This window comes from Cnephaeus nilssonii, assembly GCF_951640355.1.
Source record: "Cnephaeus nilssonii genome assembly, chromosome: 5".
Taxonomy (NCBI): domain Eukaryota; kingdom Metazoa; phylum Chordata; class Mammalia; order Chiroptera; family Vespertilionidae; genus Cnephaeus; species Cnephaeus nilssonii.
Genome location: NC_137076.1, coordinates 107,265,820 through 107,283,852, shown reverse-complemented (window position 1 = coordinate 107,283,852; position 18,033 = coordinate 107,265,820). Strand labels below are relative to the sequence as shown.

Here is an 18,033-nt window from a genome sequence, read left to right as displayed (position 1 = left end):
CCGGGCCGCCTCTCCCAGCCACCGGGAAGCACCTTCTGCACCCACAGCTGACGGGACGGGAGGGACGGGGGGGTGGGGGGGAGAGGGCAGGGCCTGGGCCCCTTTCCTGGAGGCCCTGACTTCCGGCCGGGCCTTGGCGCTCCTGTTCAGAGGCGGTGGCGTCACAGACTGTCCGCGCGGCCGGGAGCTGGGCAGGGCCTGAGGCCGAGGGCAGGGGGCGCTCCCCGAGCCTCGCCCAGAGGCCGCCGTGCCGGGCGGGACTCACAGCCACGGTGCTGGTCCTGCCAGAGCGCCTGCGCTTCCGCTCCCGCCCACTGCCCCGAGGCTGGGGGAAGCGTGACTGTCTGCCCGGGTCAGTCAGGGTGCGGCCCGGGGGCCACAGGGCAGGGACGCAGGGTGACGCTGTGGGGGCAAGTCTCATGTCCCCTCCCCCAGGCCGGGCAGGGGGGCAGAACCCCGGGACCCCTGCAGCGGGGCTCCCAGGAGCTGACATCCCACCAGGACACAGCCGCCCCCCCCCCCCCCCCGGGGTTTCCTTCCTGCGTCTGGAAGTCCTGCTCAGGGAAGCACAGACCTGCGGGGGGCGCCACGTGACCGGCTGGGCCCGGCGGCTGTGTCTCGGTTGGAAGTGAGAGGCTGTCACGGTTCCTCCCCGCCGCTCGGGAATCCTGTCGGACCGCTGTGCAGATCACATTTAAAACCGTTTTGAAGCCCCAAGAAACAGCTTTCACCATCTCCTGCTCCAAGCAACTCAGCCGCCACCCTCGCACCAGTTAACTCCGTCATGGCAGCCGGGCCTCATCCCACGGCCACGCCAGGGCCCGGACCCGCGATGACCTCCGCCCGCGCTCGCCAGGCACCTGGGCTCCGTCAGAAGCTCCCGCCTGCCGTCCGGCGGCCACCGCGCAGGTCGTCGCACGCTGGCCAGGTGGTTTCCCGGGAAACCAACACCCGTGGCGACTTCCTATCACCAGGAAACCGAGGGAAATGAGAGCCCGCGGCATTTCTAATCTGTCAGTAATTCTAACTCACCACGACGTAGCAGTGCCGTGTACATGCTACATGCTACATGATACACACTACACAGAGCGGCAGGAGCACACGTGGCTTCCTAAGCGGCTCGACAGTGTCCAGCAGGAGCGGAGGCCACTGGGCGTGTGCCCGGGGGGCTCGGGGTCCCCACTCTGGCTCTGGAACCCTGGGAACCACTCAGCCACGTCTGTGCACCACGGGCCCTGCCACTCACGGTCCCGGCTGCCAGCTTTGTCCCCCGGGAGGCACTGCTCTGCCACGGAGAGAAGCCCCAGGGCCGGTTCCCGTTGGCTCAGCTTCTGTCACATGCCCACCCACCAGCCAGTCACAGTTTCTGAGGGACACGCCGTTCATTCAGCCCTCGGGAAAGGCAGAGAAGGACCACTTCCTGGAGGTCACGCAGGAAGGTCAAAGCCCAGACAGGAACACCGGGGGCCAGACACCCCCCCACAGGGTCTCCTGCCGGGCCTCCTCACTCAGCACCCACATTGTCGCACGCCGTCTCCCCGTGTGGGCGTTAGATCGGGGTGAGGAGCTATGTAAAGATGCGGAGCTACCAAGCATTCTGGAAAGGAATGACTTTATTCAGCGTCAGCGCGTGCGGCTGCGACATTGATGCGCGCTCCAGGCCGGCGAGACGAGACGCACAGGCCCCCAGACGGCCCCTCAGCCCACCTGGCCTCTGCCCGAGAGCTGCAGGGGGGTGGGCGAGGGCACGGGGGCAGCGGGGGGGGGGGGGAGGCGGGGACAGAGGGTCCCAGCTCAGGGCGCACGTGTGCTGATGCGCCTGCCCCAGGGAGACCCACCAGTGCCTCTCTCGCCTTTCCTAAAATTGGGCCCGGAGGGGTCCCCAGAGGCCCCTAAAAGGCTTACGCCCATGCCAGTGCCGGGTCTGGCCCCGCTGTCCCCCGACAGCACCGGCTAGGCCCTCGCCTCCGCGGGCCGTGGCTTTCAGGGGGGACGGAGTCCACGCTGCTGCTCACACTCGCTCACCAGCACCCTTGGCGCTGGGACGGTGACCGGAGGACGCGGCCTGAAGCGGGTGAACGTCCCCAGTCCTACCTTCAGCCCTCAGGTCAGCGTGACCCTTGACCCCGCTTGACACCTAAACGGCTGCTTCGGCGAGTGCTCTGTGACTGTCTCGTGAGGAACTGCCGTCTGGCGTGTTCGCCGCGGGCGCTGCCCCTGAGCTTCCGGAGACGGGACCAAAGGCGGCGTCTGAAGAAGCCGCCCCTCCGGGCGCCGACCCGGGGGACCCGAGGGCCTGTCCCATCGCAGCGGCCGAGCGGCCCGTGGCCCCCGAGGCCTCGGAGGACGGAGACCAGGAAGCCTCCACCGCAGCCCCGAAGACAGGCGCCTGCTGCTCTCACCCGAGCCCCGGGGCCGGTGCATTTCCCGTGTTTCCCGTGGGACTGAAGTACATGTCATGTGACCCGCCAGCGGGTCAGCAGCCATCGCCGTGGGGGACGAGGCGTGCCTGGGCCGGCGGCTGCCAGAGCGGCTTTTCAGTCCGAGCACGTGGGTTTGGGGGCGGGCGGCCCGGTTGGGCGCTGGCAGGGGGCCTGGAGCTGGGGGCGGCCCGTGTGCTGAGGAGACAGGAGCGAGTTGCAGGGCGCAGGCGGGGCTCCCAGGATACCCCCCACCCCTCCGCCTTGTGGGGTCGCGCTCACTTACACTCACTGCCCACCTGGAGGCGGCCGCCTGCCTCCTGAGCCGCCATCGCATCCGCCTCCTGAGCCGCTGCCCTCCGGGCTGGTGAGCGTGTGTGGAGGGACTCTGGGCCGCGCCCACCTGACAGGCCGAGAGCGGAGGGACCGCGGGCGGGGCTCATGTCACAACAAGCAGCTCCCATTTCACATCCCGAGCAGCCCCAACGCCGGGACCTACTTTCCTTTTAAAAGAAAAAAATATATATATGTTTATTGATTTCGGAGAGGAAGGAAGGGAGAGGGAGAGAGCGAAAACATCAACGAGAGAGAACCATGGACCGGCTGCTTCCTGCACGTCCCACACTGGGATGGAGCCCGCAACCCGGGCACGTGCCCTGACCGGGAATCGAACCCTGACCTCCTGGTTCACAGGTTGATGCTCAACCACTGAGCCCCGCCGGCCCTGCATGTTACTCTCTTACAACAGCCCAGATCTTTCCTCGTGTCCCAGGGGTCCCGGGATCTCCCCACTCTGAGCACAAGGGGTTTCCGTCCAGCCAGGAGGCTCCCGGGACGAAGCGCTGGCCCAGGGGCAGGGCAGCCCAGGGGCCGGCTGGGGAGGGAGGCCTGAGGGTCCCTGGCTCTCTGACCACCGTGTGGGGGAGGGGCAAGCAGGGGCATCGCTGCGGGGCCCAGGGACCGTTTTGCTTTCCTCTCTGTGAGGGCCCCCGGGCCCCGGCCCTCCTCCCCGCACAGCCGCTGTGTGAGCCCTCCCACGGCCCCTAGAAATACACCCGGGCCCCTCGGACTGGAGGAACCGGGAGCCCCCCCACTCTGCCCCGATGACCTGCAGCATTAGGGGCTGCTCACGCCTCCACCCAGCACCTGACACCCCCTTGTCCCTAAAAGAGCAGGTGGCTGGCCCCTTGCCAGCGGGGACTGGAGCCCAAGGGAGTGCAGGGGGTGGAGCCACCAGCCCCTGTGCCTCCTGACATGTCAGCGGCCTCTGCCAGGCCCCCGGGGCCGGAGCACCCGCTGGGCTCAGCCAGGAGCGGGTGGGGGGCCTGCGGAGGTGTGTGCCCTCGGGTGGGGTGGGGTGGGGCGGCGGAGGACGGGGACGGAGGGGAGGGGGGAACAGTCGGCTGACAGGCACTGTCCCTGTTGGGTGACAGATGCTGGTCCTGCCTGCCGGCCACTCCCGGCTTCCGGCTCAGCCCTGACGCCCTCTGCCCCCATGACCACCCCCCACGACCACACCCCACGACCACCCCATGACCACCCCCCTCAATCACTCCCCACGACCACCCCATGACCACCCCTGACAATCACCCCCCACGACCACCCCACGGCCTCCCCTCCCCGTGCTCACATCTGCTCTCCCCCCCTCCCCAGGGCACCGACTCGGAGTCGGAGGACGCGCCCCCCCAGCACTCCTTCGTCAACCACTACCTGAGCGACCCCACCTACTACAACTCCTGGAAGCGCCAGGCCCCGGGCGGGCGGGCGGCCCCGCACAGGTACGAGGCGGTGGCGGGGGCCGAGGCCCCGCTCCTGCACACGGTGGTCACCACCCAGAGCGCCGTGTTCGCGCCCGCGGCCCCCGGCGCCCGGACCCCGCTCACCGGCTTCTCCTCCTTCGTGTGACGCCGCCAGGGCCGCCGCGGGACCCGGAGTCCGTTTTGTTCAGAATCGACTCCGATGACTGAGCTCGGTTTCTGTTCCGAGGGGCCTGCGAGGCCACGCCCGCCCGTGAACGCGGGTCCCCAGGACGTGTCAGGAGGCGGGGCTGTTTCTTTTCTTTTCACGAGGAGGCGTGTCCCTGGACCGCAGAGCCTCCATCGGGCGCCCCAACAGGAGGTGGGGGGAGGAGGGTCAAGGGAGACCCTGCCGGCCTCCGGCCTCGGCCTGCCCTCCTCCTCGGCCTCTGCCCACCACCCGCTCACCCGGCGTTTCCGGTGGCGGAACCAGCTGGACGGGCAGGAGGCTGGGTGCTGCCCGCCCACTGCGACGCGGTTACCCTGTCCCCGGGGCGGAGCGCGGGCTCCCTCCTTCCTCCTTCCTCGACGGACAGCAGGGCCCCGAGCCCGGCCGCCGAGTGGCCGCAGCCGGCTCTCCGAGGCCGGGCAGAGCCCTGTGTGTGAGGTGCGTTGTCAGCCAGAGTATTTTTAAATCTTTTTATCTTTTTTTAAAATATGTCACATGAAGTGAATGCGTCTCCGCTGTCTCCAGTGCCTTTCATTCGCTGTTTAGCTTTGTTCACGGGGAAGCCAGCAGCGCGCCTCCAAATAAAGCAAGTGGCTCTGAGCAAAGGGGTCCTGAATCGCCTCATGGACCCGGCTCCCCACACCAGCCCCCGACTATGCACCCCAGCCCCTGAGCATGCACACCAGCCCCCGACTATGCACCCCAGCCCCTGAGCATGCACCCAGCCCCCTGACTATGCACCCCAGCCCCCCGACCGTGCACCCCAGCCCCCCGACCCTGCACCCCAGCCCCTGAGCATGCACCCAGCCCCCTGACTATGCACCCCAGCCCCCCGACCGTGCACCCCAGGCCCCCGACCGTGTACCCCAGCCCCCTACCTGCACCCCAGCCCCCTACCTGCACGCCAGGCCCCACCAGGTTGCTCCTTGCACACCTGGCCCCTCGGTGCCCGAGGCCTGGTCCTTCCTCCGAGCCTCCTGGCGGCGCCCCTCCGCTGCTTCCGGACCGCGGGTGCGGCTGCCGGCGTCTTCCGCTGATCGAAGGCCGCTTTGTCAGCCTCACGGGTTTTCTGGGAACGTTTGTTCCCGTTGCTGATTGTCCCGTTAGGCTTCTAGCTACAAGGAACCAGCAGGAAGTGGGCTGGAAAGCTGAGTCCGCCATCGCTGGCATCAGCCCCTCCCATTCCTGCTGCAGCCCAGGCAGCAGGCCAGGTGCGCAGTCCCCCGGCCCAGGGGTCCCATCCCCCCTCCCAGCCCACGGGTCCCATCCCCCCTCCCAGCCCAGGGGTCCCATCCCCCCCAGCCCAGGGGTCCCATCCCCCACAGCCCAGGTGTCCCATCCCCCCCCCCCGCCCAGGGGTCCCATCCCCCGGGCAGAGCCAGGGCGGGGGAGCCTAGGGCTGGAGGTCCCGAGAGGCCCACCTCCCTCACCAGGAGGAGTGTGGCACCTGCCAGACGCGCCATCTGTGGCCAGGGCACGGACAGGGCACCGTGGGGAAGGAGGCTGGGCCTTCCTGCCCAGGCCCACCCTCCACGGGGCGGGGCTGACCCCGGCTCTCAGCGCTGTCGGCCCCCAGCGCCCCAGGTCCACTCCTGGGGTGGGGGGCTGAGCTCATCGGGGACAGGCAGCCCGGCGTGTGAGCAGCAGTGGGGAGCCCAGTGGACAGCACCCTTCTCAGCACCCACCCCTCCGTGCCCCCCGCAGGCCTCCCAGGCGCCCTCCCCTGACAGCCCCGAGGGGGGCAGGGCTGGGGCGGGTTCCTTCCCCCCTAAGACGCTCCCTGCCCTGCGGGGCCTCGGGGCCAAGGGGACTGAGAGGGCAGGGCCTGGGGACGGACGTGACCGACGAGGCCAGGGCCACCGGGCGGGCAGCCTGGCCGTCCCAGGCCTCAGGCCTCGGGCCCGCCGCCACCATGGTCTCAGCTGCGCTGCGTCTGGAATCACGGGCGGCGTTTCAGCTGCGCCCGGGCCGCCCCATCAGCCTCGGGCCCAGGCCGCGGGCGTGTGCAGCCCCGGAGGCTCCGGGCAGCGTGGCGGGCGGAGCGGGAGGGGGCGCCGGGCCTGTGGTGGCGACTCCCCTGCTCCGGACGCCATGGCGCAGCTGCCGGCGAGGTAAGAAACCTGTCTCCCTCACTAACGAAGCGTCAGTCTGCACCCCCTGCCCCCCACACCTGGCGTCGCCCCTGAACGCACCGAGGGCTGAGTGCGGGGCCGGTGAGGGCCTCGGGGACCGAGGGAGCCGGTGCAGGAGGCAGGCCGGCCGGGCCCAAGCCCAGGGAGGGGGGCCGCACTGGGTCCTGAACCACCACCCACGGCCTCCCGGGCGCCGCCCCGACTGCCTCCCACGCGGGAGAAGGGGGTGCCCTCCCACTCAGCCGGGCTCTGGCCCTGGAGCTCCGGGCCGGCTCCCCACCCGGTCTCCGCGTTCACGGGAGAAAGTGCTGGCTCACTGGCCGGGGCGTGCGGGCCGCCTCCATGGCCGGGGCCGCCTCTGCTGGAAAGTTAATGAGGAGCCCTCTGCGCTGCGACCACTTATCCGGAAAAGAGGCTGCCCTGCCTCACTGAGGCCGTTAGGTCACCCCCCCTCCCCCGCCCCCGGGAGGAGAAGCGAGGGGGGAGGCCCGGCCCGGGAGCGGGGCGCTCACTGCACCTGTCTGACCCTCCGAGCCGTGGCGCCGGGCCGTGTCTGCAGGGCAGCGTGCCTGTGCCCGACCAGAGTCCGGGGGCCGCCTGGGTGACTGACACGGAGCAGCTGCCCGCGTCCCCCAGCCTCACCCTCTGGTCGGCGAGGGCTGCACCTGAGCAGCGGGGTTCGCAGGGCGCGGGCCGGGCGGGGCGGTGGCCGTGACCCCGGGGCTCAGCACGCGGCCGGAGGTGGCCGCCAAGGCCTGAGGGAGGCCTGGTGCCCGGTGAGGCCGGGGAGCAGGGTCCCGAGCTGCTGACCCGCCTCGCCACCCGGCCCAGGGAACCAGAATGGAGCGCGGAGGCGGGGCTGCCCCAAGTCTTCGCCAGCCAGAGCCCCCGAGCACCTGTGCATGGACGCAGCGGGCACCGAGGGCACAGTGGGCACAGGGGGTACAGCGGGCACAGTAGGCACAGAGGGCACAGCGGGCACAGCGGGCGCAGCGGGCACAGAGGGTGCAGCGGGCACAGAGGACGCAGCAGGCGGCCCCGTGGACTCCCGCCTCCGTGTTTCGTTTGCACTTGCCTTGGATCAAAAGGAGGCAGCTGATAGCAAATAACTTCACTTTGGATTTTTTTATTTTAAATAAGGTGGAGGGGGGACAGGTGTGCTGGGGGACAGGTGGGCAGGGGTGGGGCAGGTGGCGGGAACACAGCTCCGCCTGATCATTGAGATCAACGTAAGCAGTCCCCTGGGCGGGTGCATTGCCACCTTAGATCCCAGTTCCTCTGAGCAAAGGGGGGTGGGGGGGAGGTCTAGTTAGCCAGTTTGTTCCCAGGAGCCGAGGGCAGGGCTGCAGGAACCTGGGTCTGGGCGGGGCAGAGAGAAGAAACCCCGCCCGGTAACGCACCTGTCCTGCCATCCCTCCAGCACTTCCCGCTAAGAGGTCACTCGAAGACGGTGGGGGTTCTGCCCAAATTCTTTCCTGCCCCCACCCCACAACCCCAGTGTCAGCTGGACACATGGCCACCCAGGTGGAGACTACATCTCCCAGACTCCCTTTCAGCTCACTGAGGCCATGTGACTCCTGGGGGCCGGTGGGGTGTGAGCAGAAGGGCTGCACAACCTCTGGCCAACACAGGAAGCTGACTGGTCACCTGTTAGCACTGAGCACGTGAGCATTTCACTTTCGTAAATTTCACTTAAAAACAAGGACGTGTGAAGGAGCATGCACTGAGGGCGGGCGTGCGAGGGGCCTCTTGTAGCAAAATGAGTCATTGCAAAGGCGGTCTGCAGCCAGGGAGGCGCTGGGCTTGGTCCCCAGAACGCGCGCCGAGTAAACGCTCCCACCAGACGGAGACGGCACCTTAGAGCCTGAGCCGCGTGGGAATTCTGGGCTCGCAGGACAGACCGCCCACGGGCTCCTGTTGTGATTCTGTGAATCGATGCTCAGCAGCTACAGCGTCCCGGCGTCTTTGAGAGGAAGCGGGCCTCGGAGATGTCAGTCAGAAAGCGTTTGCCCACAGAAGGTGCTGAGTGGCGGGAGGAGAGGCGTCTGACAGTGTGGGCGGAGACGTTCACACACTTTAACGCAGAAATCACAGGCTCGCTCGTCACCTCCATTTACCGGGCAGTTCTGAGCTGCCGGACGCCCGGCCGGGAGAGACCGCCTTTGCGATTTAAAACCTTACGGTTGAGCGAGAGCAGTTGACCTAAGGGGTCAACGATTTCAAGTTCCTTCATCGTAAAATCCGCCTGGAAGAGGATGGCAGGCCCGTTTCTGGAAAATAAGACGGAACAAATATTGGGAACCTCTGTTTTTCCCCCACCCCTGCCCACCTGTCCCCCGCCCTGTCCCCCAGCCCACCTGTCCCCTAGCCCACCTGTCTCCCTCCACGCCAGTGACACGGGATTAAACTCAGAGAAATACACATGAGCCGCCAAGAGCCGCGCTCCCCCACGTTATCACCTGGCGCTCAGATCGCTAACAGAGGAACTGAAAATCGTTTGTCCTTTAATGCACGTAGATTTGGGGGAGAATAACATTTACTTTTTGAAAATAGTTTTTGAAAAAACTACTTTTTAGGTCCACGAATATAATGAAACCAACTTGTCAGCCAATAAGTAAACATGTTAAAAATTATACTTTAGCATTATTTTTCAGTTTCACAATTTTCCCAGTTTGGAGAAAAGGAAAAGGATACGGTGACCCATCCTCCAGCCCCTCGTGCTCCCGAAGCGGTTCCCGGCAGCCGGGAGGACGCGGGGGGGCGGGGGGGAGGACGGGGGGGTGGATGGGGGGCGGCCACTCGGCCTCGCTAAGCAGGTGTGGGAGCCCGAGGTCTTGTCCAGGGTTTCGCTGCGTTTAGCTAAGTGACCGGGTTCGGCCAGAACAACCTAGCTTGGTTAGCTTTCCCTGTACATACAGTTAGGGTCACTGGTCGAGAAAAGCCCTTCCCGCTCCGTGGGGGGATCCTGTGATGGTGACTAAACGGTGCTCTTTGTGGAGCCCCCTTGATGCCCGGACGACGATAGGACACGGACTTCCTGCTGAAGGGGGGCGCAGTCCTGATGCCCCCCCCCCCCCCCCGCGGTTCCGCCGCATGGACCCGTCTTTCCCGTCCGTCGGCCTACACTGTGTTCACGGACCCACGCGAGCCCTGGAGCGCGACAGCCGCGGTGCGGGGACTCTGCACGCGACCCTGCGCTTGGTTTCCCGTGTCTCGCTGGCACCGCTCCGCTCGTCTGCCCTTTGAGGGCCGCACGCCAGGAGCAGCCTTTCCCGTCTCCAGGAGCCGCAGGAGCCGAGAGGCCGGGTCCCTGTCCGGGCTCTTCCTCCGTCACCCCAGCCCGGGAGGCTTCCCGCCAGGGCGTGGGCACCGGAGGTGTTTAGGGCACAATTTAGGCGGATGGCAACCACGGGGATGGGGCCCGGGCGGTACAGGTTCCCTCGCAGGTCTGTGCCGTCCGCACCGTCACTGAAAGGCCTGGGCCTGGACCGGCCGGAGGCGGGCGGCTCTGAGCACCTGCCTCCGTCCCCTGCGGGCCTGTACCCGGGGCGGCCTGCAGCCCGGGTCAGCACGAGGGGGTCGGCCAGGCCTATAACCATCTCTGGGTCCTGCCGCGTCCTGGCCTCGGGGCCCGAGCCAGCACTGGGCAGAGGCTTTCTAGGCATTTGTGGGGTGAGCTCTGCTCACCAGTCAAGGACCCACTTAATTCTTATCTTTCCCTCCGTTGGCTGGGACTTGAACCCTGGAAGCTCCTCGGACCATAAATGTGTTGGGAGACTGAGCTGTGATGTTGCATATTCTTAGGAGAAACGGGTTTTTCCGGAGCGGAATCAGCAGCTGAACTTACCCAGCGGGAGCTCAGCATTAAATGCAGACGCGGTCGCTGCTGCCGGAACAGAGCGCTGAGCGGCTGTGGCCGGTTCTCAGGCAAACACTGTCATTGGCAGGGCGCCCCCGGGGACCCCTCCCTCCTGCCTGTCCCTGAGCCGCCGAGGGTCACCCCGCTGAGAGCATGGTGTCGAGAGGCAAAAAGTGAGCAATTTCCGGGCGGTTTCAGCCGCGCCCCACGGAGGACCTTTGTGCGGGTGACAGCCACCACGGGCGAGGAGGCCGGGGGCGGGGTGCGAGCCGCGAGCCCAGATCGCAGACACAGGACCCAGCACGCTGCCTCGGGGCGGGCAGATAAGCCCTCAGTTCTCGCGTGGAGCCCGGACGGTGGTGACTCTCCAACTAGGAAAACGGGTTTTTGACGAAAGCCCCGCTTCCGGAAGAGCCCGGTGAGCAGTGTCCCCGAGGGGCCTCCACCTGCAGCAAGGCACCTCACCCCCTCCGCCCACTCGCACCCCCTTTCTTTTCTTCTCTTTTTCTCAAATATGTTTTTATTGATTTCAGAGAGGAAGGAGAGGGAGAGAGAAACATCAGTGATGAGAGAGAATCACTGATCGGCTGCCTCCTGCAAGCCCCCACTGGGGATGTGCCCACAACCCGGGCCTGTGCCCTGAGCGGGAATCGAACCCTGACCTCCTGGCTCCTAGGTTGACGCTCAGCCACGGAGCCCCGCCGGCCGGGCCCCTGAGGACTTCCTCAGGCGGAGCAGCAGGGCCTCCGGGGCGCGGGGTGCGGGCGGGGCGGCTCCCGAGCGGCTCCCTGCGGGCGGGGACGAGGACCGAGGCCGCCACCGGGACTGGGCGCCCGGGAAGCAGACGGGGGAGGCGGGGGCTGTGCCCGCTGTTCGCACCGCCGGAGCCGCGAGGCTGTTCGGGTCGCGCTCCGCCTCCCGGGACAGATGGCGCCCCACCTTCCTGCCTGCGGCCCTGCTCACCCCGGGGGCGGGGCCCGGAAGCTCTGCCCGCAGAAGCCGGGGGACGGCCTGGTCATGCCACCGGCCCCTGCGTCCCCCGCCTGCACCCCCCGTGGGCTCCCCTGTGCCCGTGGGCTCCCCTGCGCCCCCCGTGGGCTCCCCTGTGCCCGTGGGCTCCCCTCCGCCCCCCGTGGGCTCCCCTGCGCCCCCCGTGGGCTCCCCTCCGCCCCCCGTGGGCTCCCCTGCGCCCGTGGGCTCCCCTGCGCCCCCCGTGGGCTCCCCTGCGCCCCCGTGGCCGCCTTCCCAGAGCCGGTCGCCCTCGGGGCGGTGCCCGCGGGCACAGGGGAGGCGCTGACTTGCAGACCCGGAGGCAGCGCAGGGGCAGCAGGAGCGCCGGGTCAGGGCGAGGGGAGGGTTGGCGGGAAGCTCTCCGGGGAGTGACCCCGCGGCCATTTCCTGCAGGGACCCCTCTGACCCCGTCACCGCCCCAGGGGAGGGGGGACTGGCACCCCGGGAGGAGGCGAACCAGAGGGAGGTCCGTGGCCTCGGCCTTCGGTTCCCCTCCGTTCCCAGCCTCGCCCCTGCGCCGCCCGCAGCGGACCCAGCCCTGGCGAGGGCCCCCTTCGGGGGGGGGGGGGGGGCAGTTCCCAGCCTCTGGCACCCCCACCGGCACCCCCGAGCCAGGGACAGCAGAAGGGGGTCCTCTCTCGCGCTGGTGGCCACGTGTCCCCATCAGAGCCTGAGTGTGGTTCGGGGGGCTCTCCGACTCCCGATGACTAGATGGGGGGCCGGGGGGGGGGGCACCCTGAAAAGGAGAAGCTGTGGGGAGGGGCGGCCAGAACACGTGTGACAGCAACGCCGCGGTTTTGCTTGGAGGAGAATGAGGTCAACTCCCAGCAGAAGGGGCTCAGCCAGGCCTGGAGTTGGGGATCCCCTCCCGTGTGCTCTCCCTCCTTCCTGTCTCCCCACCCGCCCTGAGCGCTGCCCCCCACGGGCTCCCCTCCCCCCGCTCCCCCGCGGCACCGTGTTGACGGCCGAGCAGAGGCCGGCGCCTCGTCGGGAACCCGGGGCTGCCCCGGACGGTGCGGACGGTGCCCGGGGGGCCGGCTGCGCGTCATGAGCCGCATTGAGATCCTGCGGGGAAGCCACGGGGTCCAGGCGGAGGGGCAGGGGCTGCGGACGGCCTGTCGGGTCAGGGCTGCAGCCCGAGGGCCTCCACACCTGCCGTTCGCGGCTTCTGCGGGTGGGAGGGCCTGAGAACAGGGGCCCGTCTCCGAGCCCCCGTCTCCGAGCCCCCATCTCCGGGCCCCGGTCTCCGGTCTCCGGGCCCCGCCTGCTGAGCCAGGAGAGCCTCGTCCCCGCTGCTAACTGCCCATCTGGCCCCAGAGCCGCCGCAGACAGGAGCAAACACAGGGACGTGTCTGGGTCCCAATAAAACTTTATTTGTACTGACAGCCTGAGGGCCACCTGCTGACCCGGAAGGGAGCCACGCCCACGTCAGCTCCGGGTCAGGGCTCAGGCGACGCTCCGGGACTGGGCTCTCCGGGGGGACGCTCGGAGTGGCGGACACCTCGGCCTCGGGAGCGCCCGGTCCGGTGGCTGCAGGAACCAGCAACTTCCGGTCCTCGGCCCGCGCTGCCCGGTCTTCATGGCGGTGGGCGCTGGCAGCCACCTGGACACCCAGCGCAGAGACGCGCAGACGGGACCGGCCTCTAAAGCGCTCACGTCCCCCGTCCTCGGGCAGTGACGCTCTTCCAACATCACTCAGACTGGACCGTGTGGCCGCAGCCGGCCCGCCGGCACTGACCCGAAGGCGCGGAAAACTGCCCGCACACAGCTGACCGCGGTCCCAGCAGCTCCGCACAGCGCGGCAGCCACCCAGACGTCCTTACATGGGTGGCGTCCTTGCGCAGGTGACGTACTTACGCAGGGACGTTCTTGCGCAGGTGGCGTCCTTGCGCAGGTGACGTCCTTACGCAGGGACGTTCTTGCGCAGGTGACAGACGGCGCTCTCTCCGGGCGGGGAGTAGCGCTCCGCTCTGGAGAGACGTGCGCTATGGCGACGTGAGGAGGCGCGGAGGGCAGTGAGTCCACGTGACCGAGTGAAAGAAGCGGACCTGCGAAGGCTGCACCTGTGCGGCTCCGACCTCGGGACGTTCTGGAAACGGCGACACGGGACAGCAAGCAGGTCACGGGGTCTGCGTGGGAGGGAGACGACGGGCGAGCACAGCGCGGTCAGGGCAGCGACACCCTCTGCGTGGTGCTCCGACGATGGACACGCGTCCTCAAACATGTCCACACCGCAGGGTGAGCGACACGAGGGGGCCTGCGGGCCTGCGGTGGTGCCAGTGTGGCCCATGCTTGGTACAAACGCACACTCGGGGGGGATTTTTTACCCTGGGGGCTGTGTCTGGGGGATTTTTTACCTTGGGGGCTGTGTCTGGGGGATGTTGACCCTGAGGGCTGTGTCTGGGGGGGCTGACCCTGGGGGGCTGTGTCTGGGGGGGATGTTGACCCTGAGGGCTGTGTCTGGGGGGATGTTGACCCTGGGGGCTGTGTCTGGGGGATTTTTTACCCTGGGGGCTGTGTCTGGGGGGATGTTGACCCTGAGGGCTGTGTCTGGGGGGATGTTGACCCTGGGGGCTGTGTCTGGAGGGGATGTTGACTCTGGGGGCTGTGTCTGGGGGGGGGATGTTGACCCTGGGGGCTGTGTGGGGGGGGGATGTTGACCCTGAGGGCTGTGTCTGGGGGGGATGTTGACCCTGGGGGCTGTGTCTGGGGGGGATGACCCTGGGGGCTGTGTCTTGGGGGGATGTTGACCCTGGGGGCTGTGTCTGGGGGGGAGATGTTGACTCTGGGGGCTGTGTCTGGGGGATGTTGACCCTGGGGGCTGTGTCTGGGGGGGGATGACCCTGGGGGGCTGTGTCTGGGGGGGATGTTGACCCTGGGGGGCTGTGTCTGGGGGGGATGACCCTGGGGTGCTGTGTCTGGGGGGGGATGACCCTGGGGGCTGTGTCTGGGGGGGGATGTTGACCCTGGGGGGCTGTGTCTGGGGGGGGATGTTGACCCTGGGGGCTGTGTCTGGGGGGGATGTTGACCCTGGGGGGCTGTGTCTGGGGGGGATGTTGACCCTGGGGGCTGTGTCTGGGGGGGATGTTGACCTTGGGGGCTGTGTCTGGGGGGGATGTTGACCCTGGGGGCTATATCTGGGGGGGATGTTGACCCTGAGGGCTGTATCTGGGGGGGGATGTTGACCCTGGGGGCTATATCTGGGGGGGATGTTGACCCTGAGGGCTGTATCTGGGGGGGGTTGTTGACCCGGGGGGGGGCTCAGTGGGGAGGAGTGTATGGGAAATCTCTGGACCTTCCTATATTATGTTGTAAACCTAAAACCGCTCCTAAAAACTTGTCTTCAGAAAACACTGTTGGCCCAAACAGTTTACCCTCCTCGTCTCAGAGCCCATTTTTCTGAACCTGCCCCACCCCCGGGACTTACCTGCACCCCACACCCACGGGCTCTGCGGTCACACGTGGGCTACACAGAGCAGCGGGCACGGGCGGGCCAGGGGCGGGCACCCTCACGTGCTGGCTCAGCGCTCACTCTGTGACCCGTGTCCGCACTGCGGTCTCCCTCCTGTCACGCTCTCTGCATGTCATGCTGTTTGCTGTTTGAGCTCCCCAGGCGTGGCGCTTGCGTGCGGTCTGGCCCCGGTGAGCCCGGGAGGCCGTCCCGGCACCGGGAGCCATTGGGCTGTCGGCTGGCTCAGGGGTAATGAGTCCGCAGCGGTGTTAAGTGAGGTGTCTGTAAGCAGCACACAGAAGCAAGGTTTCGCATCGATCGGCGGGAGAGGTGTGAGCAGAGGCAGCAGCGGGCCCTGAATCTCCGGGGCGCCAAGGTCCGGCCGTGGCCATTCTGAGTTCTTGGCGACTCCGTGACCGTGGGCGCCAGGAGTGACGGGCTTTGCCCGTGGAGGTCCCTTACCTCTTCACCTGCGACCCCACCCGTGACTGAGTCCTTTCTCCACGGGCCACGCTGGGATCCGGGCCGTCTCTCTGTTTTCTTGGTCAGTCTGGCCAGCAAGTTCCCTGTCGCGCTGGCTCTTTTGAGGGGTTCTCTCTGGCCCACGGTGACTTTGTGCGTTTTTAAATTCCCAAGTAGGGAGCCTGTTTTCATTTCTCTTTTTGCACCAGCTTCTAACGTAAGAGGGACGTGACCGCACGTGGGCTGCGTGGAGCCGCTGGAAGGTTTACCGAGGCCACGCGTGGCCTAGCAGCCCCATGGCTCGGTTTGCGGGCGCTCGGCTTCTCCGCACTCAGCCTGAGGCGGGTCCGCGGGGCCCTGGCCCGTGTGTGATGTGCACGTTCCTAGCCTCACTCGTTCCCCCCGATCAGCCTCTCGGTAACTGACCGTGCATTCAGCGTGTCCCGGGGTGCCAGCCAGCCAGCCTCATCAGGCTCTTTAGTTCTCACGCCCCGGTTCTGAGTGGCCGTGTCTCCCTGTGGAACGGTGCCTGTTACCCTGGGGAGACCGGCTCCCCGCCTGGCACGCTCTCTGCTTCGCCTCCGCCAGGTCCACGTTTATCTCAGCAAAGCAGACTCTGGTACATGGGACTGGTCATGTCTCTCCGTCCTTTTACCTGCCACTTCGGTGTGTCCAGGCATTAGCCGTGCCCCTTAGGAACCACAGACGGGTGGGAGAGAGGGGCTGGGGTCACAGCAGCCCCTCCCTGGCAGGCGGGGCATCGCCTGCAGACACACCCTGGGTTTCAGGAAGGGGTTCCACTCCACCCCCCTGCAGCTCCCGGAGGGAATCACGGAGCAGCTCGGGGGGGAGGAGCGGGGAGCCCCCTGGTCACCAGCGACAGAGGCGGCCGCCACCTCAGTGCCGTCCCTTTCCTCTCCCTGTGCTTGGTCCTTGTTTTGTGCCCTTCGTTTCCCGTGACGTCAGACACAACTGGGACCCAGGCTGCAGGAGACCCACAGAGGCAACGGAGCCGAGAGGCCCAGCGAGGCCCCACCCACCCTGTGAGATGGGCTCGCCTGTCAGTCACTTCCCATGTCCCTCTTTTGCATGTCACACCTTTTTCTTTCAACCAGATGGATGACAGAGCTTACCCACAGCAACAGGCAGAGAGGCGGGCGAGGCCTTCATCATGGGCGGGCGCAGCGACTGCGGGAGGGCCGGTCCCATCCGGAGGCCAGTCCTCAGTCCCTGGAACTTCCCAGCACGCAGCGCTGCCTGGCGTTGGAGGCCGGCCCTGCCTGCCGAGCAGGTGGTTGGGTGGTTGGGGGCTGGCTCTGCCTGCCGAGAGCGATCCCTGGAGAGGCATGCAGAGCGAGGGGCGCAGGGTCTCCAGAGGGCAAACACCCCGTTTCTTCTCCTGTGTTTGTTTCTGCATCTGTGCAGCTGTCCCCCTGCTGGGCTGGAGCCTCAGACAGGAGGGAAGGGCCGTCTGAACATGAGTCCAAAGGACCAGGATTCCGAGCTTCTGACTGAGTCCCAAGGACATCAGCTTCTATAGCCGACTTACAAACTCGCGTCGCCTGTGACCGTGAGGGAGACTCAGCCCGCGTTTCAGTTGGACATGACCATCTAGTGAAACACTTAGGGTTTCAGAGAAGATGCTTAAAATGGAGCCTGTGATGCCATTGACCCAAGTACATCAAATGCTTTCTACAGAATTTGACCTAAAGATTCTTTCTACTCACAGGAGCTTGTCTTGAGGTCACAAGGGACCCCTGGACAGAGAAGGGTCTGTGAGAATCGTCCCCGCATTGCTCTCTAAAGAGAGAAAACTGGAAACAACCAAATGATGTTGATAGGATGCCGATGAAACTAATCACGGCGTGTCCTTAAAGGAACACTGCAGCCATTAAAATTATGCTGCAAATCAATGGCCATTGATACGGCGCGGTGGCCATGTGCTATTAGGGAAAATGCAATATGATACTATCTTCCTTGAAAAAAGAAATGTGTGTACAGAAACGTGTGCCTTGGGAAGGTGGCTGAGAACTTAGTCATTAAAATGTTAACAGTGGTTAACATCTGTTTCTTTGTTGCTTACTTTGTGTTTTATAAGTTATTTGAAAGAAACAAAATTATCACAATAACTTAATAAAGTAAAGATACTGAGGAGCCTGTTGATAAGGTCCCTCCTGCATGTAGACGAATGGTTGATCCCTTTAGTGGTTCGTGTTTACTCTAAATTGTGAATTCCCGGAGGAGGGCGCTTTCTTCTCTTCTCTTCTCTTTTCTCCCCGCAGCTCCGTGCACAGCCCAGCAGGGCTGAGAGCTCCATTGTGGCTGTTGACTGAGTGGGTATTTAGATGTCAAGTACTGAGAGGATATTAGTGAAAATAGCTAAGAACTAAATTGCACTAGAACTTTCGTAATTGAAAACTAAAACTCCGAGTCATTTCCTTTTATTATAAATGAAACCGCCTCACAGCTCCCCCTCAGCGTTGAAATCCTGCCAACGTGTGGGTTACGATCCCATCGCCTGGCTGATGTGAGAGATTTAAAGCCGCTTAATGACATCATTATCCTGCAAATCATAGCCAGGGAGGCACAAGTGAATCCGGTGTTTGCAACAGCCATGCCAGGACCTGTGGTTTCTGAGTGGGGCCAGGGCCAGTCTAAGCAAGTTTAAGAAGGTGGTAATATGATATTTGCATTCCCAACTTCCTCACCAGTGCCTTTGCCTCCTGTGTCGGT

General features: G+C 65.7%; 1 protein-coding gene across 1 annotated transcript in view; it reads left to right on the top strand.

The window, feature by feature from the left end:
* Nucleotides 1-4,890, top strand: part of SDK1 (sidekick cell adhesion molecule 1) — a 591,771-nt gene extending 586,881 nt beyond the window's left edge. Inside the window, exon 45 of the mRNA XM_079771197.1 lies at nt 4,074-4,890. Within this exon, the coding sequence (XP_079627323.1) occupies nt 4,074-4,325 (252 nt within the window). The 3' untranslated portion in view covers nt 4,326-4,890. The remainder of the gene's footprint in view (nt 1-4,073) is intronic.
* Nucleotides 4,891-18,033: the final 13,143 nt, after the last annotated feature.